The 21,100-nt window shown below is 43.7% G+C and overlaps 1 protein-coding gene across 1 annotated transcript in view; it reads left to right on the forward strand.

Annotated features, from left to right (window-relative positions):
• The window catches only part of TRABD2B (TraB domain containing 2B), a 265,751-nt gene extending 247,522 nt beyond the window's left edge, over window positions 1-18,229 (forward strand). The window contains exons 7-8 of the mRNA XM_033152192.1: window positions 9,356-9,613; window positions 17,721-18,229. Coding sequence (XP_033008083.1) covers window positions 9,356-9,613; window positions 17,721-17,943 — 481 coding nt within the window. The 3' untranslated portion in view covers window positions 17,944-18,229. The remainder of the gene's footprint in view (window positions 1-9,355; window positions 9,614-17,720) is intronic.
• The last annotated feature ends 2,871 nt before the right edge of the window (window positions 18,230-21,100 follow it).

The raw sequence follows: 21,100 nt of genomic DNA on the forward strand, positions 1-21,100 counted from the left end.
CTATGGATGCTGGTGATCTGACATTAAGTAAAAGCAAAACAAAAGAAGTGCCATGGTCGGATCACTTCCTGGTGCAACTGGACTTCTCCGCAACCCTTCCCCTCTGCAGGGAGGTGGGACCGATTTGGATGGTCCGCCCCTGTCACTTAATGGGTCCAAATGGTTTCCAGAGAGTGGTAGGGGATGCTTTATCCCATGTTGAGGGCTTTTCATCTGATTTCCTGGTGGCTCGCTGGAATGCGGAGTTAACCAGGGCTGTCTGGTTCTGAGGCGCCCTCTCCAATTGCATGGAGCCCAGACAGCCCAATGGTGTTCTCCAGAGCTGAGGGTGAGGAAACGGTCGCTGAGACAGCTAGAGCGCCGGTGGCAGAAAACTCATTCTGAATTGGACCGGACACTGGTTAGAGCTCAACATCAAGCCTACCAAGTGGCGATAGCGACGGTGAAGAAGACTTTCATGCCTCCATGAAGTTTTAAATTTATTTTTCTGTCGAAAGAGTGTGTTGGTAATAACAAGGTTGTGCGCTGCACATATCATCAAAAGTAAAATTCCGTTCTGGTTGCTGTTGCCAACTCCTTCTTTCCCAATAGTCCCAGGCCACAGATCGAAATCTCGCCCAACTCTTGCATTAAAATCACCCAGGAGGATAATTTTATCTTCCTTAGGTGTCTCTGATAGGATGGTATCCAGCTGAGAGTAAAAAAATTTATTTCATGTCTTCATCAGCATCCAGTGTTGGTGCATGAGCGCTTATAATAGTAGCCTGTTGGTTTTTGGTGAGCTTTATTTGAAGGGTTGAGAGTCGCTCATTAATACCGGTAGGGACTTCTGACAGGAGCTTCACAAGGTCGTTTTTGATAGCGAAGCCTATCCCATGTATTCAATGTTTTTGTTCAGATAGACCTTTCCAGAAGAATGTGTAGCCTCCTTTTTCTTCCTTCAGCTGTTTCTCGCCTGCTCTTCGAATCTCTTGAAGCGCTGCAATATTGATGTTAAAACGCTGCAGCTCTCTTGCAATGATGGCAGTTCTGTATTCAGGACGCTCGTTATTTGTATTATCTGACAAAGTCCGTATGTTCCATGTTCCAAAGTTGGATTGTCTTTTACGACCACTGGGTGGTGACCTCACTGGGTGCAGTAATCCAGACAGGGAAAAGGGGAAGCAGACTATGTTTAGGCCACCTTTCCTAGCCCCTCCCCCTTTTCGGGGTGAGCAGAGTGGATCCTAAAAGGGCTGCTCAGTCATGGATACAGCTGCAGAGCTGCTCAACTGCCTCGTTCCTTGAGTCAGAACAACTGAATCTGTATCTACCACCCATGTGCCAGTTCATGACTAGGGGCTTCCAGATTTCATGATCCTGCCCCCGTTACCATTTGCCAATCACCATGGGACTTTGGGGGTTTGGGTTGGGTTTTTGGAAGATGCCTGTGCGTGAATTTGTTTTAGGTGTGTAGATCAGTGCACAATGACCAACGCAGTGTCTTTGCAGTAGGGCTCTGTTCCAATGGCATGAGTAGTCATGACAAACTGGTAGATCTTATCTGCTGCAGCCTTCATCTGCCTTCACAGCCATTGTAACATACCGCTTGTTTACACCCGCCTATTCTGCCGTTGAGGACTTCTTGGATCATTCTTTGTCTAGCTCCTTCCCTTTGACCTTACCGCCTTGGGAGGCCCTGCTTCGCTCACAAGGGCCATAGGAATGTGCAAGCCCACTCACCACTGTAAGGTGATGACCAGCGAGTGAGATAACTGAGATACATTGCGCTGAGCCCTGGTCTCATTAGACAAAGTGTTCCACCAAAAAGGCTCTGGCTCTGGTTGGGACAGCTGGATATGTTTTGGGCCAGGGACCACCAGTAGGTTGCTGTTAGATAAGCATCACCCTCTTTGGGGGATGTATTGGAAGATAATTCCCACAGATAAGAAAGGTGACAGACTGTTTAGGCTTTAAAGGTTAGCACCAAAACCTTGAACCTGATTTGATACTCCACCTGGAGCCAATCCAGCTGATGAACCACCAACTGAATGTGGGCTCTCCACAAAGTCCGAGTAAGAACTCATGCACCTGCATTTTAGACCATTTGGAGTTTCTAGAGTAGTCTCAAGAGTAGCCCTGCGTATCTATCTATCTATCTGTCTGTCTGTCTATCATCTGTCTATCTATCTATCTATCTATCTATCTATCTATCTATCTATCTATCACATTTATACTCCGCCCACCCCAGCTCAGGTGTAGAGCAAGTTAAAGTAGTCTAGACTGCAGGTGACTGCTTCATGGACCACCATGGCTAGGTTGGAAAGAGACAGGTACAGTACCAATTGCCTAACCTGTAAAGATTTTAAAATGCCAGTTTGGCTACATTTGTGACCAGTGCCTCCATAGAGACAAAAGCATCCAGGATCACACCCAGACTCCTGATGGCGGGTACAGGTGACTATTGTGCATCATCAAGAGCTGGGAGCTGGCAAACCGAACCAAAATCATTCCGGCCAAGCCATTGGACCCCCATCTTTAATGGATTGAGATTCAGCCGACTCCATTTCCTGCATCCCAGCACACAGACCTAAATATTGGCCATTATATCCAGGGCAGCATCTGGCCAGGACCACGAAGCAGTAGATCCATGCTTTTTGTGGTCAGATCTGTGGTTATGTACAAGATATTTGAATTAAGGGTGAATCTGGGGTCCCAGAATGCAAAAACCATGAGGATTCGCGCTTGAAAAAAACATTTTTGGTCCACGGTGTCGCCAGGATGTTGTGGATCCGTGTTTTCTGTGGTGCAGGCTGTGCCCCTGGATATGATATGTGATGTGACAATGAGTTAGGGGTGGCCCAATACAAAAAGGGGTGCGGATCCATAAGGACCCGCGCTTCAGAACCCGGTTTTTGGGCCATGGTGTCACCAGGAAGCGTGGATCCATGATGTTTGTGGTGCAGGCTGTGCCCCTGGCTATGATGTGTGATTTGCCGGTGAGTTTGATGTGGCGCAGTGCAAAAAGGGTGCGGATCCATGGGGATCCGTGCTTCAGAACCACGTTTTTGGGCCCTAGTGTTGCCAGGAAGCGGTGAATCCATGATGTTTGTGGTGCAGGCTGTGCCCCTGGCTTTGATGTGTGATTTGCCGGTGAGTTTGATGTGGCGCAGTGCAAAAGGGTGCGGATTCGTGAGGATCCGCGCTTCAGAACCCCGTTTTTGGGCCGTGGTGCGGCCAGGAAGCGGTGGAACCCGTGTTTTTTGTGGTGCAGGCTGTGCCCCTGGCTATGATGTGTGATTTGCCTGTGAGTTTGATGTGGCGCAGTGCAAAAGGGTGCGGATTCGTGAGGATCCGCACTTCAGAACCATGTTTTTGCGCCATTGCAGCCTCACGGAATAGTGGAAACGTGATTTTTTTGGTCCTGCCTATAGATTAGTATTTGGTGTAGAGTATCATGGTGGTTTTATTTTGTTTCAATATAAAAATCATATGAATTCATGTGGATCCATGCCTCGGATCTATATTTTTGTGGTGCAGAACCCCGTTTTTGGGCCGTGGTGTCGCCAGGAAGCGTTGGATCCGTGTTTTTTTGTGGTGCAAGCTGTGCCCCTGGCTATGATGTGTGATTTGCCGGTGAGTTTGATGTGGCGCAGTGCAAAAAGGGTGCGGATCCATGAGGATCCGTGCTTCAGAACCCCGTTTTTGGGCCGTGGTGTCGCCAGGAAGCGGTGGATTCCGTGTTTTTTGTGGTGCAGGCTGTGCCCCTGGCTATGTTGTGTCATTTGCCGTTGAGTTTGATGTGGCGCAGTGCAAAAAGGGTGCGGATCCATGAGGATCCGTGCTTCAGAACCCCGTTTTTGGGCCGTGGTGTCGCCAGGAAGCGGTGGATCCATGATGTTTGTGGTGCAGGCTGTGCCCCTGGCTATGATGTGTGATTTGCCGGTGAGTTTGATGTGGCGCAGTGCAAAAAGGGTGCGGATCCATGAGGATCCGTGCTTCAGAACCACGTTTTTGGGCCCTAGTGTTGCCAGGAAGCGGTGAATCCATGATGTTTGTGGTGCAGGCTGTGCCCCTGGCTATGTTGTGTGACTTGCCGGTGAGTTTGATGTGGCGCAGTGCAAAAGGGGTGCGGATTCGTGAGGATCCGCGCTTCAGAACCCCGTTTTTGGGCCGTGGTGTCGCCAGGAAGCGGTGGACCCGTGTTTTTTGTGGTGCAGGCTGTGCCTCTGGCTATGATGTGTGATTGCCGGTGAGTTTGATGTGGCGCAGTGCAAAAGGGTGCGGATTCGTTAGGATCCGCACTTCAGAACCATGTTTTTTGCGCCATTGCAGCCTCACGGAATAGTGGAAACGTGAATTTTTTTGGTCCTGCCTATAGATTAGTATTTGGTGTAGAGTATCCTGGTGGTTTTATTTTGTTTCAATATAAAAATCATATGAATCCTGTGGATCCATGCCTCGGATCTATATTTTTGTGGTGCAGAACCCCGTTTTTGGGCCGTGGTGTCGCCAGGAAGCGTTGGATCCGTGTTTTTTGTGGTGGCAAGCTGTGCCCCTGGCTATGATGTGTGATTTGCCGGTGAGTTTGATGTGGCGCAGTGCAAAAAGGGTGCGGATCCATGAGGATCCGTGCTTCAGAACCCCGTTTTTGGGCCGTGGTGTCGCCAGGAAGCGGTGGATTCCGTGTTTTTGTGGTGCAGGGCTGTGCCCCTGGCTATGTTGTGTCATTTGCCGTTGAGTTTGATGTGGCCCAGTGCAAAAAGGGTGAGGATCCGTGAGGATCCGCGCTTCAGAACCATGTTTTTGCGCCATTGCGGCCTCACGGAATAGTGGAAACGTGATTTTTTTGGTCCTGCCTATAGATAGTATTTGGTGTAGAGTATCATGGTGGTTTTATTTTGTTTCAATATAAAAATCATATGAATTCATGTGGATCCATGCCTCGGATCTATGTTTTTGTGGTGCAGAACCCCGTTTTTGGGCCGTGGTGTCGCCAGGAAGCGTTGGATCCGTGTTTTTTTGTGGTGCAAGCTGTGCCCCTGGCTATGATGCGTGATTTGCCGGTGAGTTTGATGTGGCGCAGTGCAAAAAGGGTGCGGATCCGTGAGGATCCGTGCTTCAGAACCCCGTTTTTGGGCCGTGGTGTCGCCAGGAAGCGGTGGACCCGTGTTTTTTGTGGTGCAGGCTGTGCCCCTGGACATTATGTGTGATTTGACGGTTAGTTAGGGGTGGCCCAATGCAAAAAGGGGTGCGGATCCGTGAGGATCCGTGCTTCAAAACCAAGTTTTTGCGCCATATTGTCCGAGGGGAAGCCATGGATCCCAGATTTTTGTGGTGCAGGCTGTGCCCCTGGACATGATATGTGATTTGACGTGAGTTTGGGGTGTCCAATGCAGAAATCATGAGGATCCATGAGGATCCGTGTTTTTTTAAACAAGTTTTTGCACCATTGTGGCCCCACAAAACAGTGGGTGCATGATTTTTTTTGATGCTACATATGACTGAGATGTGTCTACAGTATCATTGTGTTTTTTTTTCATTTGAATGAAAAATCATATGAATTCATGAGGATCCGTCTAGATCCGCCTTTTACCCTTTTCCTTCAAATTGCAGCCCCGTGTTGCAGTAATCCACTTTAAATACTGGAGTGGTTCTAACACGAATCATACCTCTTTACCACTCCAAATTGCATGGTGAGGGAAAAGCAATCTCTCCAAGTGATTGCAGCATGCAGGGTGGAAGGAGCTTATCCTGCTTTCTTTCATTCGGCACTTGTGTCTTGTGGATGAACTTTTCAGCCTCCAGTAATATTCCTCTGGAACAAAGTGCTGCTACACTTTTGTAACCATCCCAAGTGGCTACAAAAGTTTCGAGTGGCATCATGTGCCTACAGAGATTGCTGTTTTTATCTGTTGACGTCTGTGGTCTGTTTGCAGTCACTCAGGTCTGTCCGGCACTTACTTCCCCCCACCTATACTATCATGCCGTCAAGCTAAGAAGCCTCTCACCATTTGTCTGAACAGCTTCCAAAGTTAATCTCTTTAAACTGAGCAGCAATGGTTCAGCATGTGTTGAAGTCATTACAAACTACTCACAAGGGCTACTGCAACCCACTGCCCACTTGCTCCAGTATTTCTGACTTTAATGGGACTGCTTCAAAGTCAATGCAGAACTCTGTAATTGTAGGCCACAATTCACAGAAATTCTTTTTAATGCAGGGCAGCTGTTTACCCAAGATCTTGACATAAGGAAAATCAAACTGCAACCCAATAATCTGTTCCATGTATGGAAGCTTGTTCACATAGCTATTTGTACACATGGCTCATGCAAGCGCACTATGTGGATAGTGTAATTATACAGTTTAGTCTCTAGGTGGCACTGGGAGTACTTGAATCTGGGTGGAGTCAGAGGCCTTCTTCTCTTGTTATGTTCTTTTTCAAGAGAGAACATAAAGTTCTTGTCCATCTCCCTGGTTGTTATGTCTTCTACACTAATATGGCAAACACAAAATAGCAGCTTTTTCTGCTCACAGCTGTTAGGATTGTAACCCCAGTTTGTAGCTAACTGACCATTTAGCCACAATGCTATAAAAGGACTTGAGGGAACTCAATAGCAATTTATAATGGGACTGTTTTTTAAGTAAGTGGGTTGTGGGTTGAAATCTTCGTTTGTTATTTATTTATTTATTCCTCTTCAGAAACCTTTCTCTGGGCTTCACCATAAAATGACTGCAGGTGAGATGGCCTTTTATTAATGGTGGTGTCCAGAGAAGTTATATGAAGTGTTGTATGCTAATACTAGAAGTAGACATGTTGGCTGGAAAATGCAAGTGTGAATTCAACATCAACAAGACTTCTGGTCGAGTCACTAAAATAAAACATTAGTGGACCATACACAGGCTAGCAAAGGCAGGAAAGCAAGCGGCTGGAGGATATTGCCAAAATATCCTGGCAAGAAGCAATAGAAAAATACTAGCAACAGGATGCTAGAATCTAGGCCAAATGCCACCCATAGTTTCAGCTATAATCTGCAGCAATTGCCAAACTTATTGGAATGAGAGGGGGGACAGTGTGTCGTCCAGTCATTGGGAAGTATGTGAATGAATGGCAGAGATACCATCTCAGGCAGCTGGCATGGTGATAAAGCACTTCCAATCATACAAGCAAACTTTCAATGAAAAAACCATACACGCCAAGGAGGATGTTTCCTGAGTAACATAATATGCTCTGGGGAAGGACACCGCCAAGTGGTTTTCATTTTCTCAGAGTTTCATTTATTGCATAATGGGGTTTTCTTGATGGTAAAAGAAATGAAATGGCTTTATTTCAGGGCAAAGATTATGAAACATGGTTCCTACAAAACAGTGGAATCTATTTCCTGTTGTTGTTGTTGTTGTTGTTGTTGTTGTTGTTGTTGTTCTTCTTCTTCTTCTTCTTCTTCTTCTTCTTCTTCTTCTTCTTCTTCTTCGTATTCCCAATAAATATAACTTCCTTCCAAAATGAGTATAGTCCTCAAATAGCACAAATTTTGAAGAGGAGGCTAAGATGATTGTGGGACGGTGGCTGCACACTACAATCAATGGAGTGTAGCCAGTTCTATGGCATGTGCGAACCAGCTAAGAAGAACCCACTGAATTCTCACCCAATTTAAGTAGGAATTGAGGAGAAATTTGGAAAAGGGCCCCAGAACAGGGGTGGGCGGGCCAATAGATAGGCCTTTTCTGATGTCAAGTTGCTACATTCCTTCTGTTGCCTGTGCCATTTTATGACCTTTTAATATATATAGATAAAAATGTATATCTCACAAATGAATGTTAGATCAAATATTAACAAACTGCATTACTGCCACATGTTTCAAGCATAAGCTTAACCCATATGAGTGAAGTGCCAATGATTGCAACAAATATCTCCACCTCCTCTCTTCCTTTTACTGAGATATTTGAGTCCTAAGATAAAATGAAGATTTTATGTGGTTCTCCTCAGTAGGGTGACAGATTAGAACATATTGCCACTGAATATATTAAGGTATTGTTCTTACTACTACTACTACTGCATTGTCACATATGTTAGTGTCTCCTAAATGCAAGCCACAAGATCCTAATTATATTATATATGTCTTCCTTTCTACACTGCTGGAGTGTGGCAGTTGCATGCGATGAGATGTACAAGCATTTGTCGCCAAAACCTTAACAATTGCAACCAAATGCTTGGGAGGGGGATATAAAATGGCAAATAATTATGTATGTTGCAAGCTTTTCCATACTTACATAATTTGCATACAACAAGACAGATGCCTTTGTGGTCTCTGGACAGGGGATGAAAGTTATATGTAAAGAAGTGTAGAATTCTTGAATTGACAAATATTCCCATTGTGGAATTTATGGAATCTATAAAGCAATATTAGCTCATGTCTGGCATTGCTTCTGATGCAGTAGCAGAATGATGGCACAAGGCCCAAAGCTGCCATGTTATATGTTTTGTACTATTATCAAAAATGTAATGAAACTAAAATGAAACTGTACTTCTTCAAAGATAAGACCATCATAGACTTGGAAGGAACGATATGGTTATGCAAATCTAACCTCTTCTCCCAAACAGAACCGGAAGCAATCTTACTGAGTGCCTGTGCCAAAGTTAGTGTGAGATGCAACATTGTACCAGGAGAATCCTGCTGGGAAAGTTAAGTCGGTAGAGCATGAGGCTCTTAATCTCAGGGTCGTGGGTTCAGCCCCACGTTGGGCAAAAGATTCCTGCATTGCAGGGGATTGGACTTGATGACCTTTGTGGTACCTTCCAACTCTACAATATATGATTCTAAGAACAAGGAGATCCACTTGTTCTTCTCCACTCTGTATAGCTCCTTCATCCCTCCCGTGCTCTGGAAGATTCCTCCAACCCTCTAGAACAGATTTGTAGGCACGCAGAGGGCTGCAGTGGGGAGGTAAGGAGCGATAAGTTTGTGAGTGAAAGTCCATTGCTCAAACTAGTTGGTTTTCCAAAAATTCCAAAGAAAAAGGTTTCACTGTAGCAGTTTATTCATTCTTCAGCTTCAGGCTCACATTCACTTCCCCAGATCAGGTTTGTTTGCCCAGGACCAGGCTTGCTGATGTCTGACTTGTGTGCTCAGAATAAAGTAAGGAGGCAGATCCACAACTTTTGTGACTCTTGATCTTCCTTCCCATGGAAGGCACAACATAAGACTTCAGCCACCTTTGCACCGTCAATATTTGCACCACCAGTATTGCATATTGTGTACTATCTGTTGTTTCTAATAGTGGCATTGTGTGAATTAAGTTCAACCCAGTTGTTTCAGATCTTGATTTTTCTAGCACAGCCACAAATCACTTCTTGATAAGCTTGTTTTGCATCTCCAGAGCAAACATCAATGCACCCTCCAGAGGTTCCTCTGCAACAGCCACACCTGCTATCCATTTTTTTGACCCTGTGCCACCACCATCGTCTTCAGTGCCTCCTCAGTCCAGTGAAGAAGACAGTCTTCCTCCACATCTTCTACTGCCAGACAGCATCAGTCAGCTGGAAGAGTTTGGGCGGCAGAAGAAGTGGCACAAGAAGCAGTATAAAAACCATCGCCAAAGACAATTCAATGACCTCTGGGTTCGGATAGAAGATGGGTAAGTCTACAAAGGCTTGCTCAGGGATTTCTAACATCTGAAGCACTTTTCTGACAGCATTTCCAGATGGTGCTTTTTCCTGCTGTAGTGCAGAAGTAGGGATTGAAGTTGATCGGACCTTTTAAGTGATTATGAGTGAAATCAGGGTACAGAGAAAACAAGCAATCAGGGGAAAGAGAAGGAGAAAGATAAGATTATGGGCTTTCAACTAAGAACAAATAGCATTATTCAGTTGCTCTGCAGAGATAACTGGTTTTATGGACAAACCCTATGTTATGAAAGATAATCTTTGACCTCTCTTCCCAATTTCCATTGACTGAGTTTTGCCCTCATGCTTCATCAATTTAAGAGGGAACATTTTCCTTGGCATCCTTTCCTCCACCACAGTGTGTGTGCTTTCTATATATGTGGAAGGCAAACCAAGTTGCAATTGAATGGGAAATAATAGTACCAAGAATGGCATATATGTGGCATGCTGACAATGGATACTCAGTCCCAAAAGACAACAAAACATAAGCAACTATCAGCTTCTTTTAGATATGACAGCTCTTTCAAGCCTCAGTGTTAACAGTGAAAGAGAGAGAAAAGCAAGGAGGAGAAACACTCCACCCCAATGGTTGAAGGCAGTCAAGTGCAATAAAATGCACTAATTATAGCCATTGCTAGCAATCCTTATCAATTGTGCTGGAATTTCAGGCACTTGCCCTTTCCTTGTAGGCAATGTAGTGATGCAAACAGAATGCTGTCAGTCATAATGACATTTAATTTCATTTAACTGCCCTTGAAATGAATAAATGCCAATTGTTTCCATTGCATTTCAACACAGCACCAAATATAGTGCCTATCTTAATGAATGGAGAGGCTGCATTTCTTCAGAAGAGGCATAGGTGCTTTTGTTAATGTATATAGATTTAAATGTTGCTTAATATAATAAAACTCTCTTAAGTGGTATACACAAGAACAGTGAAATAAAGAATAAGAATCAGATATATTATTATTTTTGGCCATCTAACCTTCCCCCACAGAGGTCTTGAGCACCCCCAAGCTCCTTGTTTGGTAAACTAAGTTCTTATTTAAAAGGTTGGAAATGGCACAAAGGTATAAAAGAAGGGAGCCAATTATGCAAAAATGGAAGATATTGTGTGAGTGGCATTGGAGCTGAGACATGCCAGTTTTATGTCAGGCAGCCAATCAGAGGCAAGGTGGTGGTAGTCAGGGGAGCCAACTCAGCTCAATATATTGCAGACCAAAACATGGCTCAACATCTCAGCTACATACGTGTTCATTAAATAAAGATGTATTCAAATTATGCCACACTCTATTTTGGGTACCTTATTTTGCTTTTGGGTGCTGTGATTTTAATTTTTTCTTATGACCAGGGGCCTGAAATTCTGGAAGTGGGCCAGGCTTCTCTGGACCTCTGGGAGAGTCTGATTAAGCCATCTGAATTGTATCTGCCTTTGGAAGCCACCTTGAAACTTTGTCAACCTTGAGAATGCTCAGCCACAGTTCATAGGCTAACACTGACTTCAAAGGCTTTAGAAACTGTGTCCATCCTTCTGTTAAGTTGATTGATGCAAGATAGTCTTTGAGTTTGGCCAAACTGCGAGAGGCAGTGAAGGATAGGCGTGCCTGGCGTACTCTGGTCCATGGGGTCACGAAGAGTCGACACGACTGAACACTCTGAACAACAACAACAAAGTCATTCCCACCTGGTGCCCTCCTGCTGCTTTGTATGGTTTTGAGCATGGCTTTCCCATTTTCCCGATAATCTGACCAGGTGCCTCTTCAGTTCAAAGCAGGTTGCTACATGTCTTGTATTTTTCAAGTTTTTATAGGTCTTTTCCACCCATAGAAGTCTGAAAGAATACCATATAAATTATCCTTCCACTATAAGTAGCATGAGAATGCTGTCCATGCTCAGAGCAGTATCTGATACTGAGTTAATGTGAAAGAGACTGGGTTTGTGACAGAATTTGGATGGGCTTCCCCAACCACAGCAACCATCCTTTGCTGCATCGTGGTGAATATGATAGGCTATCAGGTTGCAATTTATCTCACAGCATGTATAAAAATAGCAGTCTATGTTGTTTAAGAGAGTTGTGCTTGCTCTCACCTTAGAATTTATAACAGACTTTGCTTTGTTTGAATGGCTGAATGAAACTTCAGTTTCGGGTGACCATTGGTTTTATTCCGAATAATATATCTGGACAGAAACATCACACCTGGGTTTCATTCTCACAATCATGAGGATGCCATTTGAAAAAGGGAGGAAGCCTGCTACTTTTATCGTTTCTTCAAGCAACCCAGTTGTACGAGGGAAAGGGGCGTCGCCAAGTGCTCAAGGTAGCCAGGCTGCATTAATGTAATCTTGTGAGGAGTCTCTAAATTACGTTCACATGTATTTCTTCTTCCGCATCTGGCAAGAAGCTCCAGGCATAAATCAGCTAATAGAGGAGGCTCACATCCACCTTTCCCGCTGTATCAGCAGAGCCTGCCCAAGCCTGTGAGTCTGCACCTGTGCAACTGGTTCAACATCTGCTCTTGACATCCCCAGCTTCCTGATAAATATGATAATGCAGGCAAGACGTGCAAGTAAAATAACGGCACGGCATAACTCAACAGTGTCCGCGAGGAAAAAGTAAATCTCTCCACTCATGTTTCTGCCAGCATCCTCTCCCTCCCTTGATGGCTTTAGTAGAGCTTCTTTGGATTAGTTGTCTGGTCAGAGTATGCAGGATATATTAATGAACCCTCTGAACATGTGTTCTTTATGCATTTTCATATGATAAGCCAGCTAGGAGAGGAAGCCATTAAAAAAAAATATCTTGCAGGGGTTCAAGTCCTGCCACTTAGGCTTTGCATTATTAAGTAGAGGCAAGGAATTTAGCACTCATGCCCATAGCATGACTTTATATTCAGCCTGCATAGCAAATTTTCATGCTCCGTAATATTTCTCTTTTTACTGTTGTTAAGCCTATTTGACATCACACAGGAAAATGTGGAATAAGTAGGATTACTTTTTTCCCGTCTGAGTTTACAACAGAACATGAAAATAAGGTACCTGTGAGCAAGTTGTGGCTCAGGGTCCACCTGCGGCCCCCAGAAGCTTTCACTGAGGACCACATGGGTGCCAAAAGCTGCCAACCACCACCATTTTTGCTGGCTCACTGTTAATCTTGCATTCCTCCAAGACCACATGCCATCCTTCTCATGTCAGCTGCCCTCCTCACACTCCACCATAGTCCACTTGGCAAGCTGTGGACAGTGTGATTGTAATGAGGATGGTGTGCAGGGAAGAGTCTTTCCCCAGGATGCTCTCCAGGGGCTTCTCTATAATGGTCCCCTCTTTAAGGAGCTCATTGCCTGGGATTACCAGGCTGACTCACTTCTGAGTTTATGGGAAATGGTTATAATCTTTATATTGGTGTAGGCTAATTTATGCTTGATCAATTCATTTATAGACCCTACAATATTTTTTTTAAATGTGTTTTCTATATGGGTTTTTTAATTGCATGGATGAGGAACACCCTGGTCCTCCCCTCCCCCAGCCCCAGGCAGCATTCCTGCCCATAGACAGGCAAGAAGGAATCTGTAGTCTGGCAACATCTGGAGGGCCACAGGTTTATAATAAAACCCTTGTTTTATTATATAGACTTCCATTTTAATTGACTGTAAGTCACTATACGAACCCTGTGGGCTGGGAATACAGACTATAATTCTTAGAAATAAAAGCCATTGAATCTGTTGTCAAAACCCACAGAGACCCCTCCACAGAAGAGGTGTTTGGCTCTGATCGTTGGGGTCGACAGAGAGAAAGTAAGAGCTCCCATGAGTCCTTTCCATTGAACTTCTGTGTCAGGGCACAGTGCAGTCAGGAAACCCTTTTCAAGTTCTGAAATCTGGATGAGTTCATCTCTCATAAGCTCTCAGTTTCTGGGCTCCAAGTGCCAGGTTCAGCAGCCTTTTAAAGAGAGCTATTCCCTGCCATGCTGAAGAGTGCTAGCATGTTCCTGAGGGTGCTTTGCCTACTGAACAGCTATAGCATGCAAGAAGCTAGATTGTACATGGCCTCTTCAGCTTCTAGAAGGGTTTGTGATCACACCATCACATTTATTTATCTTCTTTTAAAGTTTTAATTCTATCCTTCCTCTGGAGTTCAGGATGGTGCACAATACCCTTCCCCACCTTTTATCCTCAATACAACCTAAGGTGGCTGTGAGAGGCTGACTTGCCCAAGGTCATTCAGTATGCTTCTTGTGATGATTTGGAGCTCAGTTTCAATATCTAGATGCTAACTAACATATACTATGGTGAGCCACGAGGAAGATGTGTGAGGCATTTCCACAGTTCCTCTGCAGGTGGCCTTTATATCTAGGGAAAGTTCTCTGTCCTACTTGGAAATGCTGGGATCAAACCTGGAAACTTCTGCAGGCAAAACAGATAATCTACCACTGAGCTATGGCCTTTCCATGTATTTGGTAGCAATTCTCTTCTCTAGGTGTCCAATTTACAAGGCTGCTATCTTTTTAAAACATTTAGTGTAGATTAAACAGACCATGCAAACAATGACCACACAACCAACATCTCCTTTGAGCTGATTTACTGCTAATTTTGTGGGCCTGCAAAAGTATGGTACAAACTTTGCAAGCACTTGTAGTTTGCTGCCTGAGAAAAGCATGTTTACATTATGCTTGACCACATGTTCATTGAGCACCTCAAAGGAAGGGTAGCCTCTGCATATGATCCATGCACATGTTTATCAGTGGTGATGAAAAACTGTGGGTGGCAGATGAGCTCCAGGAGACCACTTGTTAGCAGATGTTCTGGTGGATCTTTTAATTTATAAATAGGAGCCACTCCATTTAAATATTCCATATTCATAGCTTTCACTTGCCAGATGTCCCTTAAAACTAGTTCTGAAAGTCTTAAGATAGTTAGTATCTAGTTTGTATGTGTAGAAGGCTAACGACTGGCTATCCTGCTCCACTATAAAACACAAGAGAAAAACATCCACTTCAACAAAGGACAACAGGGATTAAATACAGGGGTAGGAATCCTAATTTAAGGGGAAGTTCAATAATAATTTTAAAATTATCTAGGCTTGCTCCTGTTATCTATAATATATATGCAGCAAGTTTTGTCCTGCCACTGAATTCCCTGCTGTGAGATTGTTTGTCAAACCCTGAAAGTTTGTAGTACATGTAGATGAGTTTTTTATTCCCCCCCCCAAAAAAGTTTTAATTCAAGCCTCAAGGTAGATTGTGACCACAAAAAAGATACAGTATTTAAGAAGCATAGACCCAAAAGGTTGTCAGGTTTCACCCTGCTAATGGACACAGCATGTTGGAGGGTATGTACTGCTGCTCCAAAGCATTTCTAATTCATGGATGAGATCAGAGGCAAATTTAGGGCAGTGCAACCAGTTCTGCTGCAATGGGTGCTGAGCAAAGGGGGGCACCACAGGGAAGGCAGTGAATTGAGCAGAACAGAGGGTAAGAGGTGGGGGTGCGAATTTTGGCCTCTCACAGGGCACCACTGAAATTGAAAAACCAAAGTCCACCCCTGATGAGAGGGGAAAGTGTCAGTGTATGCTGTATCCTGGCTGTCAAATTGGAACTTCAGCTGTGGCTAAAGAAGAAACCACAGATGTGTAAAACATCTTCTTGCCCATTGTTAATAGGAAAATTGTAGGAAGGGATTGTACTCAGAACACTACAGGTTGCAAGAGAACCTAGATGGCTAGCACTAATCAGTCAGAGCTCATTTCCTTTTCAAGTTGGAGTTGGAGTAATCTATTGGGTATTTTAACCTTTATGTTGTTTGGCTAGTATTAGGGGTTTATCCACACTAGCCTTTTGCCACACTTTTTCCAGGTAACAGTCTGTGCTGGGATGCTCCCTGTTGAAGCATTTGGGGGGGGGGTGCCCTGCAAAAATCCCACTCTTTGAAGTTGAATCAGAGCAAACATCAATTAGCATTTTCTGTGGATTGATGTTTGCTCCAACTGAGCTCTAAAAGAGTGGGCTTTCGTGAGAAAAACTCCAGAGCAACAACAACAAAAAAAAGGTGCTCAGACACGGAGCTTTAAATCATGGGCCATGCCTGGAAAGAGTGGAGGAAAGTTAAGAATGGATAAGCCCTAAGACCGTAGTTTCATATTGTTAGAAGGCAGCTTTTCATGTCTGAAAGATCAAGAAATGTCCCCGCTTGTGTAAGCCCAGAAACAGCAAGCAGGCCTTTTTATGAGGCAGCGTTACCATCCATGCTTTGCGTCTATTATTGAATTCATTCTTCCTTGGTTGTCTGTGAAGAGCTGGCAAAATAAACGACACACACAGAAAGGCTTGTCTCAACCCAGGGAATTGGATGAAAAATGGGGTGGGTTCTTCAAGGGAGGCTGTGTCGACTGTGGTGGTAAGTCATGGTATGGAATTATGAAGGGATGTTCCCAAAATATTACAAAGGCATCAAAGCATTTCTGAGGTAGTGGGGAGGAGGGCAAAAGGAAGAGTTAATGTTGTCATCTCCTGCCCGAGGACCACACAGACACTTCGTGAGAATCTGTGCCATTTTCCAGCTACATAACCTTGAACAGTTATAGCAATTCTAAAGTTAGGGTGGTGGGTGTTTTTTCCCTTCTTAGAGAATGATATATTGTTTCCTGACAGACTGGTTTTAATAAGGATGAAATTCTTGTTGTTGCCAAATCAGAAAGGACTCTCACATCTTTAAATCATTAGGTTGAGGATGGAGTAATCACTCCAAGGGCGTGCTTCAAAGGTTATTGGATTTTACAAGGCATTCTCCCCTCTGCAGTTGTCTAAGAATTAACCTAAGCACCACCTCTGGTTATTCTCGGTGGACATCATCTTTCAAACACACAGTATTTCCCTGAGATGAACAACTAGGGGCAGCTGGAAATCTGCAGAACTAAAACACAGCATTGGGGGGGGGGCAGATGCTGGGGAGCTCTGGGCTGCTGGTGGTTACAGCATCCTACAGGTGATAGCATCCCACACACCTGAAGAGCCACCACCAAGATGGAGCTCCCTCAGCCTCCCACACTATTCCCATGCAGTAAACACTGCACAGCCCATTTTTGCAGGGTAGGTACTGTGGATACTGCTGCAAGGGGTCTCACCGACAGCTCGCCACCACCCAGGCAATAAATCAACCTATTTGCCAGCCTGCAAAATTAAGAATATATGTTAACAATTGTGTTCAATAGTTTGTGTGGATGGCTAGGCTAGGTGCAATTTCAAAATATTGTGAGAATTCCTTTGAAGTCTGGCGCATTGAGGATTTTGATGACTTTCATGTGATACAATACCATTAATGAAATTCATGATTATCTGTTAATATTACAGTGACCTCTTCCAAAGGAGAAACACGAGTTTGTTGTTCTCCAGCTTTAAACAACAAGAAGTACTACAAAAACATAGAGAATATTCTGATAGCATTGGCTCCACATCTGTTCAGGTCTTTTTTTAAAAAAAAACAACCCAAAAAACAAAACAAAACCATGATGACTTTTGTTTTGGAAATAAATAGGAAGCACATGCAGAAAATTGTATGAACAAAACCCCAAATTCAAATCAGGTTCATTATATGGCATATTTACACAGAACCATGAATCACCATTGCAATTTATCAGTCCCCTTTCCTTTCAATTACAAATTTATCCCTCAAGGAAAACTTGTTGCATGCTGACAAGTAATCCCCATGGTAAGCTCACTTCCATCAGTTACGTGAAATAAGGCCACGGTTTCAATGTTCATCCAAGTGTATTTAGCTTTATTAATGCTCGTTTCAATATATATGCCCAAACACCAGGGTTGGCAACAGGATTTTCTGAGTCTAGTCTATTGTTTATAGATTAGGTCCTTTGCCCCACTGACAGCAAAAGAGGATATAAATTTGCATAGCAATTGAATATGAGTTTTGTCATATGGAAAATTGTACCTTTTCAGGACAATGGGGGGGGGGGGAGAGATTTGGGCCTTTGGCACTGAATATTACCAGCAACATTTTTAAAAAGCCAATGACAGGTATGCATGGAATCCAATGTAACCTTGTAACCTTGCCCTTCTGTGTTTTCTTCTAGCACAACCACCGTGCCTTCTCACATCAGGATAACCGACAGCTACATCTCAGTCAACCCTTCTGTTTGGTTTTCAAAGCCTCTGGACCAGCAGCCCCAGCCAGACCTTGCATTCCGTCGTCATCTCAAAAGCTCAGCCGTAGGCAGTAAGATGGCGTCACTCTTAACTCTTTCTGTCTGTGTAGCAACGACATCTCTGCTGTTGAATCTGCTCAGTTCTTCCTGACAAAACAAGGATTTGTAAGTGCAATATCCAGAAAAGAGGAGAAGGATTGTGTATGTTCTCAATGAACTATTTCACCTGGGCCTCGGAGCAAATGAATGGAAGAATCACCTCTAACTGGTATATGTCTCTCTTGCCCAGATATGATTTTGAAACTCTAAAGCTTTATTTTGTACACTGACTTAACATCTTCTTTTTGTAGAAGGATCTTTATTTCCCATGCTGCTATGGGGTTTTGTAAAATATATGTGTTCGTATATATAAAAGAAGAAGAAAAATAGTGTATTTATTCAATTGGTAAATTTATTTTTGTTGCTGCAAAAATGTTAACAAACTTGTTAACCCCAAAGTGAAAAAAATATATATAAATTAAAAATTTCTATATTCCTTTTCAATCAGCAATAACAATAGTTGAATTCATATTCTGATAAGGTAGCACAATATTGCAGACTTTCTAATACAAATTCTTCTCCCGAATCGCTTTTTCTGGGACTTCTTAAATCAGCTTTCCATTCACATTCCTAGTAGTAATGGTGGTGGTGGGACCCAACATTACTTTCCCATGTGTCTACAGCAAGAATAGGAACCATGGTCACAATGAGGGCTATTTAGGAAAAATCCCCTGAGCCAAAGATTAAGTAGTTAATTTGCCATCATGTGGTGAGTCCAAGCTAGCCCTGACGGATGTGCTGGCCTTCGTCTACTGTATATGTCTGAAATAAACCCCCAATGTGACATCTAACATCTGCCCTGAAATGGGCTGGAAAATAATTTTATGAAAATCACCATTTATTTGTCCTCCTGCCTCTTATTTCTGAGGTTTCTAGTCAAAGTAGCAGCAAGGTGAATGTTTCACTAAGGTGAATGTCTCCTTGCACAATAGAATGTTCTCCCCGCCTCCTCCCCCCATGAGTCCCCAACCCTCCAGAGCAGATTTGGAGATGGTGCAGGGCATGTGAGAAGGGAGGAAATTTTATTGCTCTAGTGGTAATCCTTGTGCTTGCAAAATTGCTTGGTTGAATGCCACCGTTAGACTTCAAAGCTTCAAACATTCCTTTGCAACCCTAAGAGTAAGGAAATCATGCAATTTACAACTCAAATCAAAGCTGGGATTAATGAGGGGAGCCTTGGGTTGGTGGCAGCAGACACAAATGTGCGTCCATCTGCACCCACCACTGACCTGATGCCCCCTCGCCACCCTCTTGCCTTATTGTGTCCTGGCAAGCAACGGTGGTCAATACACCTGGAAGAAGAAGAAGAAGAAGAAGAAGAAGAAGAAGAAGAAGAAGAAGAAGAAGAGGAGGAGGAGGAGGAGGAGGAGGAGGAGGAGGAGGAGGAGGAGGAGTTTGGATTTGATATCCCACTTTATCACTACCCGAAGGAGTCTCAAAGCGGCTAACATTCTCCTTTCCCTTCCTCCCCCACAACAAACACTCTGTGAGGTGAGTGGGGCTGAGAGACTTCAAAGAAGTGTGACTAGCCCAAGGTCACCCAGCAGCTGCATGTGGAGGAGCGGAGAAGCGAACCCGGTTCACCAGATTACAAGTCCACCGCTCTTAACCACTACACCATGCTGGCATCCCATTTCATGGCAACTGCCTGATGGCCACATACATGCCTGAACCTCACGTTAATGCACATTACTGGACTGGTTCACACAGTCACATCTTCTGCTACTGCATGAGCACATACCATACTTGCCCATCATCACATGAAGAAGGTACCTTATAACTGACAGGGCACAGGCAGACTTTCGCAGCAATTATTACAATCACAGTGGTACTTTGGGGTGGTGCAACCCGTGTAGAAAGGGTTGCAATAGTTTTCTGCACATTTTCCAATTCACAGAGTACTTTCTCCTTGCTGTCCTACCTGGGTGTACTTCACGTGGAAAAAATGCAACCCAAAATGACCACGTGAACCCAATTGTAAATGCGCTGCTGTCCCTAGGTACATCAGCTTGCACCAACACTTATGAGAAAAGGACTGCAAGGACTGCTAAATCAAGAGTTTTAGCTCTACATTTCCATCCACAAATTAGTTTACACTACATGACTTAATGTTAATTCAATTCCAGTTAAGAGCATGTTTACATGAGTTCTGCTCAACTGAAGGCAAACTAAAATCCAGGACAAAGAGCTAACATGGGCAGGATGTAAAACAATGTACATTCCTTTGTGGTGCGGCAATAAAACCTTGGACTGCCAGATATTGATTATTTAAAGGAATGTCCTTATCTTAAAGGAATGCCCTTTAAGAACAATGCAGCTCCTTGGAGCATGTGTCTTTATTCAGCTCTCCCCCAACCTATTCTTTACATACATAACAAACCATATAACTCTATACTGTTTACCTCCTTCCCTGCATTATGAAGATGCACAATCCAGAAGGACAGTGCAATGTGTAGATAGGCCTTTAATCTCCTTTCCCAGTCTTGTCCAAGAAATTAGACAATTGGTTTAGCAATTGTCCCTTTTACACATGACTTTCCCTGCTTACTGAATAAACAGAAGCACAATCCACTTATTGTGGACATTCAACCTTCGCTCAAATGAGCAAATGTAAAAAGCTGCTTCCCCCCCCCACCAGAGCAATTACACCAACAACAATACAGCAACATGAAACTTGAGGTCCACCAACCAGGTTTGAAGGAGGAAGGGTGCAGATCCAGATGCAAAATTGTGTCTCAGAGTATTGAGACAATTACCTGCTGCACCCCATAAATTGCAAGCCCCGTGTTTAACTACAGATCATAGATTTAACATTCCAGATGTTGCATTATTAGGCATGGCCCTTACGATTTTTTGTTTTCATTTTAAAATAGCAATTGAGAGAGATCATGACTGGAATTATAGTGCAGGGAATGCACCATGTGTCATTGTCACTGCAGCATTTCTCTAACAAGTATCCTCCTCAAACCTGCCACTTGTCTCCAAAGGTTCCATTTGCTTTCCAGTGTGGAGAAAGCAATTCCAACACCCAAATCCCACTCTGTTTCGGCCTCCCACCAGGTGTCATTTAAGAAGAAGAAAAGCACATGTAGAGATTGGGAATGAATTCAATTTTGTTGCATTTTAATGAGAAAATATCAAATTCACACTTTTTGAATCAAAGTATGAACCAAAACACAAAATATTTATATTCAAATGCAAATTAAGTA

Source organism: Lacerta agilis, chromosome 6 (assembly GCF_009819535.1).
Source record: "Lacerta agilis isolate rLacAgi1 chromosome 6, rLacAgi1.pri, whole genome shotgun sequence".
NCBI lineage: Eukaryota > Metazoa > Chordata > Lepidosauria > Squamata > Lacertidae > Lacerta > Lacerta agilis.